We start from the raw sequence: 13,351 nt of genomic DNA, 5'->3' as shown, positions 1-13,351 counted from the left end.
TACCCATCAAGAAGTCCAGTATGACCATATCCATAAAGTCCACCAGTCTGGTGCCTTTGTCGTACGGCGGGGTCTTTTTCACTGTCGAACAGTAGTCAGGTTCTGTCTCCCATCTGAAACAGACATTCACGTCTTCTGAAATCCAATGACTTATTAGCATTAAAGTGAAGTACATCTGTAGCCATAGGGGGAAAATAATGGAAAAGTGGTCTCCAGTGAAAACTTAAATGAAGTGTAATAGGCCTTATTATGCAGGTTCTGCAGACACAGTGGGGTTATGTTGAATCACTTGTTATCATCCAACACACTGGTTCCTCGATGACTAAAGAGCCTTTATCCACTAACTTTGCCAGCTTGCTCCGGCTGTAGGAGCGTCTCCATGGGGATCTCCAGGTCCTGCGGGAGGCCAGGGACAGATCTGGCAGCATGACAGCCAAGGAGGCCTCCAGGTGCCGGGGGCGGCCGCACACAGCATGCTCTGTTGAGCAGTAGTAGGAGCACTGGCCGTAGAAGCACACATTCCCCACTAGGGGGAGCCACAGGAGCACAGAGAAGGAGAACAGAGGAAAGTCAAGGATAAATAAAATGACATAGGCAGGAAAGAGGTTTTGAGATGAAGAGGAAGAATATTCATAAACGCAGGATGAGATATACAAGGCCATGCTAAGCATGAATATCTGTGTGAGCGGTACCAGGGGAGGTGAAAAAGGTTCGGGCCAGCTTGCGGTCGGTAGTGATGTCTTTGATCTCCTTGACCACATCAACCAGCCTCCCAGCCACAGGAGGGACTCTCCTGTAGCCCAAAATCCTGCAGGGAGAGTGAACCAAAGTATGAAATGAGGACAGATTCAAGTGCAGAGATGAATGACAACAACAAAAAAGAATATATTCCACGATGTTACATCATTCCTTTTAACTACTGTGGCAGGGCAATGCTGTAGTCTTTGACAACAAAAAAAAGGACCTGGTACCTGTCCAGGTGAAAAGCTGCGATTTCTGCATTGTGTCTCTCAAAGTCAGAAAAGTAGTAGAGGTTGTAGTTGGTCTCTTCATCTCTCTCCTGCCTGTGAAGGAGGCCAAGTCAAGAATTTATTCCTGAACTAGAAATGCATATCAAGTAAAGTCTTATCTTAGCTGCTAACTCAATTTGAAAAAGGGCTGTCGAATGGCTGACAACAAACCTTTGAGATGAGGAAACATTAGACACCTTTCTGCCTGGCAGTTATTCACCAGCATATTTCACAGATTTATACTTCCTAGAGTGATTTCCAGAGGAAATTATAGAAGTCATTTTATACTTTATATCCTCTTGGCAACGTGATCAGTGTGGTGGTTTTGCTATTTGCAACTTACTTCATGGGTTTCAACATGGCTTGTCCATAGTTGGGGAATGACATCACCAGCTTGAGCTGCGTCCCGCCAGACTTCTGCACTGGAAAACAGTACGGGAGCGTTACCATGGCAACAAACCACACACAGAACATGCCATGCTGTGACCAAACACAGTGGCTATTAATGGGACACACACACACACACACACACATCACAACAGAGAATATGTGCGTCATCACTGAGCTATATCACAGTTCAGTGTGTCCCTCTCATAGACTCTCATAGACTCTCATACACTCAGCGTTCCTCTCTCCCTTCTCTCACACAAACACAAACACATACACACACACACACACACACACACACACACACACACACACACACACACACAGGGCTTTATCTATGTTTGCTGGGACATTGCATCATTTGATTTAATTCCTGTTAATGCTACACAGCCTTCACAAGATACCGTATTATCAGCAGCATTAGGCACAATATGTTACACAGATTTCTCCTTCACATTAGTCTGGATATCACACTAATTTACACTTTTTTGACATATTTCAATACATCCTCAACACTATTTTATTTTACCTATACATGTTTTTCTTATTCTAGTTTTTTTCATTATATTTGTCGATCTGAGTTGAAAAAGATCAAACTATTTTTTTGTGCATGTTGTTATTGTCCGTATCTCTTTTTTCTAAAGTTTAAATCTGATATATACTGAATTTACAACATGGTAAAAATGTAAGATTACTTTTAAATCATTCTGTAATTTTCTTTATTTACTTCAATGTTCTGGATGTAAGTGGTTAAAGAGAAACTGCGATCTTGAAGGTCCCGTATTATACCTAATTTTAACAAGTAAATGTAAGTCTTGTCAAGTTTCAACTCAAAATCATGCACAAATCATTCATTCTACCATTCCTTTATAACCTCTAGTTTAAGATCTGTTCCAAACAGACTGTAGCACTGCTGCCCATGCACCTCTCTGGAAGAGGGCAGTGCCTTCCCTGTTGGAACGAAGCAGGAGAACAAAAAGCAAATAACAAAAAAACTCTGAGTTCAACTGCCCACATTTGGACTAAAGTCAGACCCGCAGCAGGAAAGACTCTGCAGAAGTTGCAACAGTTATGAGATATAAACTTTTGGTATAAGCCTGCTGATTCCACCACACAGCATGCAGCTTTCTCCTCACCTTGCAATATCAATATCTGTTAACATCTTTTAAATCACCCTCATGCATGAATCATACATCAATAATTGCCTAATTTTAGGCATAATCCATGAGGAAGATATAGAAAAACAGAAATGAATGGCAAAACTAGCACACTGTCAATAGTTTAGAGACTACCCAAAAAATTACAAATCATGTTTGTCAGTGAAGCTCATCCCAATCACCAGTTTCCCACCACAGAAAACCCATAGAGTCAATTTAATGGCAACAAAATGTATTAGATATTAACACGGTGCCAGTATCTGGTGTGTATAATGCAAAGACACCTTTTAAATAAAAACTGCAACAGAATCACCTACAGATGACGATGTCCTAACAAATGCGGTAAGTGCTGAAGTTATTCTTTACAACACAACTGCAAAGTTGAATGTCCTGTTCAGACACACTCTTTTTGACCACTGAAGAAAGTAAAGAAAGAGGGGACTATCTTTTCTCATATTTTCTTGGTCATTAGACACAGTGAAAAACATAATTATATTAAAATATATATATATATTCTTTAATATAATTATGTGGATTTTGCACAAAAGAATCTGCACTAATGGAGCATGAGGCCTTGTGCTTTCAAACTGAGCTTGAATAACAAATCAGTCGTATGTATGTTTACTACGCTGCTTGTGAAATAAAAGTTCTTATCTATTTGAAGGTAAAATAATACATTGTTCCTCTTACAAATTTAAAGTCAAATCCAGTCAATGAAATACACCCTCCTGCGATTCAAGACAGTCAAGGTTTTTCTACCACAGCTGTACAGGTCTGGTATGAACAATGTCTTATTGGATAACAATAGCAAACTTTAAAGAAAACTATTTGAGTTTGCAACTGAGGTATTGAAGCAGGTCGGATAATAATATGTTTTCTTGGTGACAGATTACTACAAGATTGTGCCTCCCTTGATTCACAGGATGACACGGAACTACCACATGAGCTGGAAGATGCTTCTGTCTTTGGGTTTTATGCCACTGTACTATAAAAACTTTTTAGCATTATATATATTAGACATTGTTTGTTTTCTCTCTGCTGCCTTATTGGCCCATTTCTGTGCTGTCACCTTTCTGCGCGTGGCAGATATCTACCCTCCCATAGCGTGGTTCTGCTGGAGGTTTGTTTTAAGGAGGGTTTTTGTTTCCAACTTGAAAAAATTCTCAGCCTCACCCAGAAACAATGGACCACCGTCTGCAAAAACTCAAATGCTTGTCATCATTTCTCATGGAAAATCAGTATGTAGCACTTGTAATGAAAATACGAGAGAAGTAGTTGGAGGCTCAAGATGTGACCTTCTTTCGCAAAGAAATAGTGAAGCTTAAACATCGGCGGATTGAGTGCATTGATGTTAAAGGAGACTATGTTGACAAATAATGCAAGAACAACCTCTCTCCTGTGGTGTTTTCTGGTGGGGCTGAGAACTTTTTGAAATGCTTTTGTAGGACTATGTTTATGTCCAGTACCTGCTATTTGTTGTTGTTTTGGCACACTCGAGTAAACATTGTAGTTGAAGCTGACCAGGGGGCCGTCCCTGTAAACATTCACCCCACGTCCTACCTGCGCTGAGGTCCTGCAGTGAAAAGCCACCTAATTGTAACTACAGCCCAGTTCTCCACTATGTGGGCCAGCTACAGCGCCCCCTGACCTTACTGAGAGTACAAAGTGAAAAAGTTAAAATGCAGAGAGCCTCACATGATTGATTGACAATGAGAATTTTGCTTCATGGCCGGTGGCTTACGTATTCCTGTCCATCCCTTGCTGAGCCTCTACGGTCCCTCAAAGCTTCAGAGTAGCTTTCATTCCAGTAGAACTTCAGAGTAAATCTGCATTTGAAAGTCTCGCCTTAAACCTAAGGTGTCACACAGTCACAACAACCCTCCCCTTTATTCTGCCTTCACCGTTCCTGTAGCCTCCTCGCCTTCACTACCAGAGGTTTAGTGGTAATTTCAATGTTGGTTCCTTTAGATCTACTTCTTTTCAAGTCGCACTGTAATTATTGTGCAATCTGAGAGAAGTCCTTAATGCACACATTTATTTAGATGATTCAAAAGCTGCTGTCTTGTGCTCGAAAAAAAACTCGCCTTTGCTTGTCTGATACCTCAGCTGTGAAGCATCATCAACGTGAGTGTAACAGTGTCATGGTTAGTGTTTGTTTTTACCATACTGTGCTGAAGTCTAACAGTTAAATGAATACCAAAAGAAAACAGAGAATAAAGACATATGTATGTGTATCCCTGAGATGAAAACACATCTGAGAAGCTGTGTGCCCACCTGCACTGACGATGCGGTGCGTGGCAAGCTGCTGGGTCAGAGGCTCCATGTTGGGGTCACGATGGAGGTAGAGCTGCCAGCGGGAGATGTTCAGGTGGAATCTCAGCCACGGTGGGTGGCTGTTACTGTCGCTGGTCCACTGGACATCCTCGTAGGCTTCCTGGCTTGCACTCACCCTGCAAAACAACTGGATTTGTTAAAGAAACTGCACCTATGCAGTGCTTTTCTACCTTCAACAAACCATTTTACAGTAAGACTCTTTCTCACTCATTGACACACAAACACACTGATGGTGGTGGAGCCAGTGATCAAACTACTAACAATGTGATTATTGCATAACCCGCTCTGCCTCCCGCCCGAAAGAAAGAAGGAAAAAGAGAGTGACTGAGAGGAAGCCTAAGACGAGGAAAATGAGAGAGGAGAGCAAGACAGCATGTTGTGACTCCCTCAGATGTTAGCGAGAAGTGCACTGGAAATGGACAGAAATACACACACTCACAAAAAAAGATTTACCCTGTGCTATTGCTAACTGCATTTTTATTTATTTTTTTTAAACTCACTGCTTTGTCAGAATAGTTGGCAACAGTTTTGTCATTGGTTTTAGCCTCTCAAATGTAAGAAATTTCAATTTTTTGTATCAATAAAAAGTAAATCATTTTGGGTTTTGGACTGTGTGTCAGAAAAAGACAACAGTTTTAAGACAACATTTTAAGGCCTTCTCTGTGTTGATGGGATTTTTACCCTGTTTTATGTATGGAAGCAAATCAGACTCATCAGATTCTGAATTTTAAAAGCTGCTGAATTTCTTACTTTGAATTTTGTTGCATCAAAATTTCTTACTTTGATTTTTTTATGCCTGAATTTAGCTCATCAAAATTCTAAAAAAAAACAGTTAAAAATTCAATGTATTCAAAATTCGCTATCAAAAAAATTCGATGTCTTCTAAATTCGCCGTCAAAAAAATTCGATGTCTTCAAAATTCACCATCAAAAAATTCAATGTTCAAAATTCGCCATCAAAACATTCAATGCTCAAAATTCGCTGTCAAAAAATGCACTGTTCACATCCGGGGGACTCAGGCGTAAACAATCGATGCTGGCCAAAATCGAACCAACGCCCAGCCAATCACGCGACGCTCCTCTGGTCATGTGACGTGGCCGGTTGACCTCACAAGACCGGGGTCAACCACGGCTACCAACATGAACGACGGTGCTTCAGTGAGTGTATTAATCCTTTTTGTCCTGTATGTGGTTTGTTTTTGTGAGTCAGTAACCTGTAATGCATGCCGTTAGCCGCGCTAATACAGCGCTAGCCACGCTAATACAGCGTTAGCCACGCTATGCTAGCTGCGCTAATACAGCGCTAGCCGCGGTAGCACAGTAATAAGGTCACACTGACAGCATGTTCTGCAGCTGGGTAGTTGAGTAACAATTTCATAAACGCACAAATGGGTAGAAGTGTGATTTATGCGCCCGAAAAAGCCGTTAAATCACAGAGCAGTGTACAGAAACTGGTCACCTAGCAAACTGAATTAGTCTAGGTAACACTTTATTATGTGTTTTCTGCTCAAGTTAACGTTCTGGTTCTATTCATTTTAAATTACTCCTGATCTTGAAAGGTTTTAAACCGTGCAAAGTAGTTACAACTGTGAGCGAATAGTTTGAAATGAACTGCCCTAGGCTGCGCTGTTCATAGCCCACCATTCTTTCACAGCTATATCAAGAGTTATTGTGCAATGATAGTGATAAATGCGGCCCATTTTTTCAACTGTTTCCTGTTTAGTATGTGTACCCTAGATTGTTTTGATAATTTCATTTGTTGTAGCCATTTATTTAATCCATTTTAATCCACTCCATAGCAACACCGTCTGAACTGACCAGTCTGGTGAAATTCTGGACTGGATGGGAGACTCTACCAAGAACTCTCTCCACAGAAGTAGTGAATGGCAGATACCCGACAGCCTCCACCTGCTATGAGACCTTACATTCCCAGGACATAACAAGGACTACACATCATTTAAGACTGACATCCTGGCCTGTATTTGCACTTGCCGGACAAGATATGTGTCTAGATTGAAAACCTATTTATTTAGACGTGCTTTCAAATCTTAGGACTGTTTTATGGTTTTACGCTTTTCTTAGTTTTGTGTTTTTATGGGTTTTATGGTTTTATAGTAATCAAAAACTGCATTGTTTTGTTTATTCTGTCTGGAAAGCACTTTGGTCTTCTTTTATGTTGTTGGAAAGTGCTCTACAAATAAATTTTTTGATTGATTGATTGATTGATTGATTGATTGATTGATTGATTTGTTATGTGTTGTTCTCTAGTTAGTTTTACTTGACTGACAAAACTAAGTGCACTGTTGGATTCTCTCCCCTACCTGTTCTCCCAACTCACCTGACAGGTCATCTGGCTCAAGTATGTGTGTTTCTGCCATACATTTAATGTATCTGAAGTTAAAATATTTCTGGTGAACAATATATGCAATCACAGCATTACAGCAGGAGTTAAAAATGAACTGGACTGTACTGACTTTATTTTCTCACTGGTGGATGGGATGAAAATCCATTGCAATATTACAAAATAGCCTCTATATATATATATATATATATATATATATATATATATATATATATATATATATATATATATATATATATAGCCTTAAAATTTCAATGTGACAAAAAAATACTGAAACTAGGTCTATGGTCCACTTAAAAAAATCTAAGAAAGTATATGACATACTCAGCTACTATTTCACAGATACCATTATCTATACATGGGACAGACATATTAAGTTACAGTAAGTTGCAAAGGTGGTCTGGGGATGTGACCATTCTTTGTCGCCCAGCTGGTCCTCAGAGTGCACAGTTGCAATGGACTGATTCTTTTCTTTTCCTGAGCTGATAAGATGGTGTAGCTGTGTCAGTGCATTTAAAATAGCTGGGCAAATTTCTTCTTGGTTGGATAAAGCATTTAAAAACAAAAGTTCTTGTGTGCAAGTGAACTCTAAGAAGTCCAGATCCAGAGGCATGCATCCGAGAATATGCTCCAAACGAGAACAAAGTCTCACATAAAGATGATTTAACAATAGTTCCTAGAATAGAGAAAAACAAAGTTATATAATGCAAACCACCAATGGGATAAATGACTTAACCTGACTGAAAGACTAGACTGGTCCATTAGACACTTCTTTTAGAACAAATTAAAGGAGGATACACATATTAAACAGGAAACAGTTGAAAAAATGGGCCGCATTTATCACTATCATTGCACAATAACTTGATATAGCATGCTGTGTAAGAATGGTGGGCTATGAACAGGGCAGTCTAGGGCAGTTCATTTCAAGCTATTCGCTCACAGTTGTAACTACTTTGACTGCACAGTTTAAAACCTTTCAAAATCAGGAGTAGTTTAAAATGAATAGAACCAGAACATTAACTTGAGCAGAAAACACACATAATAAACAAAGTTTCTGTACACTGCTCTGTGATTTAACGGCTTTTTCGGGCGCATAAATCACACTTCTACCCATTTGTGCGTTTATAAAATTGTTACTCAACTACCCAGCTGCAGAACATGCTGTCAGTGTGACCTTATTACTGTGCTAGCGCGGCTAGCGCTGTATTAGCGCGGCTAGCGCGGCTAACGCTGTATTAGCGTGGCTAGCGCTGTGCTAGCGCTGTATTAGCGTGGCTAGCGCTGTATTAGCGCGGCTAACGCTGTATTAGCGTGGCTAGCGCTATATTAGCGCGGCTAACGCTGTGCTAGCGCTGTATTAGCGTGGTTAACGCTGTATTAGCGCGGCTAGCGCGGCTAACGCTGTATTAGCGTGGCTAACGCTGTGCTAGCGCTGTATTAGCGTGGCTATCGCTGTATTAGCGCGGCTAACGCTGTGCTAGCGCTGTATTAGCGCGGCTAACGCTGTGCTAGCGCGGCTAACGGCATGCATTACAGCTTACTGACTCGCACAAAAACAAACCACATACAGGACAAAAAGGATTAATACACTTACTGAAGCGCTGTCGTTCACACTGGTCGCCGTGGTTGACCCGGTCTTGTGAGGTCAACCGACCGCGTCACATGACCAGAGGAACGTCACGTCATTGGCTGGGCGTGGGTTCGATTTTGGTAAAAATCACAAAAATAGAAGTCACGATGTCAAAATAAAATAAAGCTCCCAAAAAAAGAATTGATACACAATAATAATGACAAAAATGACAAAATAAAATTGAATTACAATGTAAGCAAAATAAAGGAGGGATTTTGTATGGAAGCAAATCAGACTCATCAGATTCTGAATTTTAAAAGCTGCTGAATTTCTTACTTTGAATTTTTTTTGTTTTCTTCATTCTATATTAAAGGAGACTTTAAACTAGTGATTGAGACCATAAACTCTTTGGAAAAATGTTTACTGAGGTAACAAATCAAGCAAGAAGTAGAGTCATTTTCTCATAGACGTCTGATTTGTAACCAGATGAGTCACCCCCCCGATGGCTGTTAAATGCAGGTTGAATGACTGGAAGAGGTTATGAGTCCATCCAGCTACAACAGCAGGATGTAGAATGATAATGAGATACTGGAAATCATCTAGCCCATGTTGTTTAAAGGAATGATGACAAAGCTGGATTCATTTGAACAGGCGCTGAAAAGAGAAGATATTTTCAGACAAGTCCAGGCCCCCTTCTGGTGTCTAGAGGTAACATCTGACTAAATTTATTCTGGCACCTGAACACCTGGCAACTGTGATTCAATAGATTAACATTTAGACCGTGTACTCACCTATACACTTTTTATACACAATTACACTTTAAATTTAATTAAATGTGTTTTTTCCTCTTGCATCCATTATAGCAACCATGTTATGGAGGTGAATTCATTGGGAATGATTCCATTAAATATACAAAGCTACCTCAGTAGGGCTCTGATGTTGGATGTGCGAAGGCTGTAGCCCATTTGTTTAGTTTTGTTTAGCCTTTTGAAGAACCTACAAACTACAGCAACACCACAGAAACCTACAGCAGCAACACTGCCACATATATAAATCATTCTTAGCAACAGGAGATTGTGTCTGCTCCCTGCCATCTGATCCATCTGGTGAGAGTCTTGTTCTGTACATGCTTTTAAGAGAAAATACACAAACACACAAAGAGCAGCATTAACTGCACAATACAGTTGCCAGTAATGTTTTAACTTATAGCTTTTTTTTCACTCTAGCTTCATCTTAAACCTTTTTTTCTCCCTAATGTATTTTGCATTTATTGTCATTTGCAGTGCAGCGTTGCATATATTAGCCCTTCTGGAAATAAAGGTATATTGAACTGATTATGAACTGATGCTTGGTGTAGTGAAATACAACTAGTCTGCTTAAGCAAAGTGCTTTTTTTGGAAGGTATTTTTGTTAGTGAGAATAAGTAGCGATGTTGTCAAAGAATAAATACACGCACACAATATTTTGTACATTAACTGTATCATACTGACCACATCTGTGAGCTCTTCTCAATCGCCTTCACCTTTGGTTTCACTTTCAGCAGCCAGTCCTCCTCAGGGACAGCCGGACTGGGTATGTTGTAAAGCGGATGGTCAAACAGCGCCTCCAGCTTTGACAAGTCAGACTCCAAAGGTTCAGCTTGGTTGGAGTCATGATGGCCCACGCCGCCTGCCAAACTGATTGAGGCATTTTCACCCCCTTTCACTGACCAGCCTTTGTCAGAAAGTGTTTGTATGTGACCTTTGGCACCCCCTTTGGCATCTTTGTTGGAAAAATGTCTTTGCAAAGTATCAGTTGGTGGCTCGGCTGGACCTCTACCGACCCCCACAGAAGTGTAGCTGGTGTGTGCCAGGACTCTCAGGATGTCTGTCCTGGGAGGCGGTGGGGGGTCACAGGGCTGGTGGTAAATGGAAAGCGAGGTGAGCGCCAGGAGGAGGTGGAGGAAAATGGTGATGAAGGCCAAGGACAGACAGATTGTCCTGGAGCGACGCCGCATACACCGTATCATCGTCCTGATAGGAGAGCAAGAGAAGGTCAGAAGTGAATGCATGAAGTGAGGAAAAGAAAATGAAAAATGTCGTGAAGAAGACTTTAATAAATGTTTCAGGAGAATTGTATTGAGTGATATAAAAATTAAAGTAACAGCATCTGGCAAACACACTGAAGAACATCTTGAAAAAGGTTCTGAGGAAGCTTTTTATACTGTTATTAAATAGTCAATGTCAATACACTCATAGCAGATCCGCTTCTTACGTGACCTTGTACTGCATTAGTCATTAGTCACTGTACAAATCGTTTTATACACAAACAGAACAGCCAAGCAAAAAGTGACTTACACTTTCTTCCTTTTTAGTGCTTCCTGACACCTCTCGGGTCTTGTTGGTGTTTATCCTAAAAGAATGAAGAAGAGGCTCTATGCTGCATCCAGTCAGCCTTTACTCTGCTGTTTGTCATTTTCTGTGCTTGCTCCCAGGCTCAGGTAGGGAGTGGTGCCAGGTTAAAGTGACACAGATCAATGTGTTTACTCATCTCTTCAAAACGAGACCTTATTTTTTCACACTGCATTTGTTTTCTGATATCTGACTCATCTTTGGCCCTCCTACGAGTGTAAGCAGAGGAAAATAAATGAATATGAAAATGATTTTGTGTGTGTGTGTGTGTGTGTGTGTGTGTGTGTGTGTGTGTGTGTGTGTGTGTGTGTGTGTGTGTGTGTGTGTGTGTGTGTGTGTGTGTGTGTGTGTGTGTGTGTGTGTGTGTGTGTGTGCATGTAGCGTATGGCAATTAGACCATTTACCCACAAAGGTCAGCACCTACCAAACTTCATGATCTGAGAAGCTGCACTTCACACAGACTGTGGGATGAAAAAAGATACTTATCCTTTCAGCATTACTTTTGAATTTTAAAACATGACTTTAAAGGTGCAGTGCAGGGTGAATCAATACAAAATCTGATTATTTTATGAAGAAAGCAAGGCTATATGCTTGCTGCTGTAGAATGACCTCTGTCCTTCAACACTTTCCAAACAGAGTTAGCGCTCTCCTCTGAGGGCAGGAACTCACTTCTGTGCTCTTGAAACATTCAGATCTGCTGCTCCTCAGATGATAATATAGAGAAGAATCTTTTATTCCCTAAAATGTCTAAAAATGAAGCTACTCATGAACAAATACGTATTTGTCCAAAACACATGGACAAACAAAGAGCTCATCAGAGTTGAGATGTCAGGAGATACGACAACAAGGTAATTCATTCTACAAAACGCTTTACCACAACTACTGCATTAGCTGTATATACATATGTTGATTAAAATCTTCATTTAGGCCACCTAAACACTCTTATTTTGGCTTAAGAACAATTTTGTCTGAACATTTTGTGCAAGAGGCATAAAAATGAAGGCAGAGCAGAAACATTAACACGTGTGTTATTTGGAAACGACTGTGTAAATATACTATACACACATACACGGTAAATTATCTTCATATCTTCTGTTAGAGGCATCATCGAAGCAGACTTCTTTACCAGGCAGTGGGTGAAACAGATGTTTCACATTCTGCGTGTGTGTTTGCGCTGAGACTTTGATTCAGGCACCTCAGGCCTCGTGCAGAGTCCCGCAGGATATGCTGTTTCTGTGAAGTATAGCTCTTTAAAGTCTGTGTGTGTGTGTGTGTGTGTGTGTGTGTGTGTGTGTGTGTGTGTGTGTGTGTGTGTGTGTGTGTGTGTGTGTGTGTGTGTGTGTGTGTGTGTGTGTGTGTGTGTGTGTGTTCTCACAGAGCAATCCACGTGAATAATGTGAGGGAATGATATGAGACACTTAAAAAATGCATGTGTCATACCCATGTGACTGGATCTGTATAGATGACAAGAAAATGACAGTTGGGCTTATCTATATGATCTAAACGGAGTGGACAGAGTAGATTTAGTTACAACCTTTCCCTGTATTCTCATAGGTGGTTATGTTCATTTATTATTCATAAGCACTCACAAAACATTGACTTTTTGGATAACAGCATGAGTTCAATGCAAATGAAGGAATACAAAAGAACATTGTAAAAACCTCAGTGGGATTGAAAGTTGTTGGAGACTGAAAGAATTCCATTTTATCTGTGTTACATATTTTCTAAAAGAATATTTCTTTCTTAAGTGACTCGCTGTTTATTTCTATAAAAATGGACACAAAGGATCAGGACTATTTTAGCTACCAAACTGTCTCACAGGAAGTTCATTCTTAGTTTTAAAGGAACATTTTTGCAATTAAACAGGACTTTTTCTTGGTAGATAGATAGAGAGGTGTCACAAACAGGTTTGTAGTTGGGGTATGTTGGGTTATGCTGCACACTTGGGTGGCATATAGAGAACTCAAGAGAGCAAGGAGATGTTAACGTCAGCATTCAGGGGCTGCTTTTGAAGTCATATACTTTTTCTTTTCCCTGTTGTTTCGTACTGCAGGTGTCCTTATAAAAACTGTTGCATGCAGTGTGTGTATACAGTTGTGACATTTGGTACCTTAAGCTATGACCATCTTGCTCAGATCTGTA

At 40.3% G+C, this 13,351-nt stretch overlaps 1 protein-coding gene across 1 annotated transcript in view; it reads right to left on the bottom strand.

Moving 5' to 3' along the window:
• LOC129348828 (extracellular serine/threonine protein kinase FAM20C-like) overlaps positions 1-10,827 on the bottom strand; it is a 37,823-nt gene extending 26,996 nt beyond the window's left edge. Inside the window, exons 1-7 of the mRNA XM_055010353.1 lie at positions 10,310-10,827; positions 4,829-5,004; positions 1,354-1,432; positions 972-1,064; positions 693-808; positions 346-526; positions 4-113 (exon numbers count right to left, since the gene is read on the bottom strand). Coding sequence (XP_054866328.1) covers positions 4-113; positions 346-526; positions 693-808; positions 972-1,064; positions 1,354-1,432; positions 4,829-5,004; positions 10,310-10,827 — 1,273 coding nt within the window. The remainder of the gene's footprint in view (positions 1-3; positions 114-345; positions 527-692; positions 809-971; positions 1,065-1,353; positions 1,433-4,828; positions 5,005-10,309) is intronic.
• Positions 10,828-13,351: the final 2,524 nt, after the last annotated feature.

The sequence above is a fragment of the Amphiprion ocellaris genome, chromosome 4 (genome assembly GCF_022539595.1).
Source record: "Amphiprion ocellaris isolate individual 3 ecotype Okinawa chromosome 4, ASM2253959v1, whole genome shotgun sequence".
Lineage (NCBI taxonomy): Eukaryota > Metazoa > Chordata > Actinopteri > Pomacentridae > Amphiprion > Amphiprion ocellaris.
The sequence above is the reverse complement of the archived record's forward strand: the minus strand, read 5'-3'. Positions and strand labels throughout refer to the sequence as shown.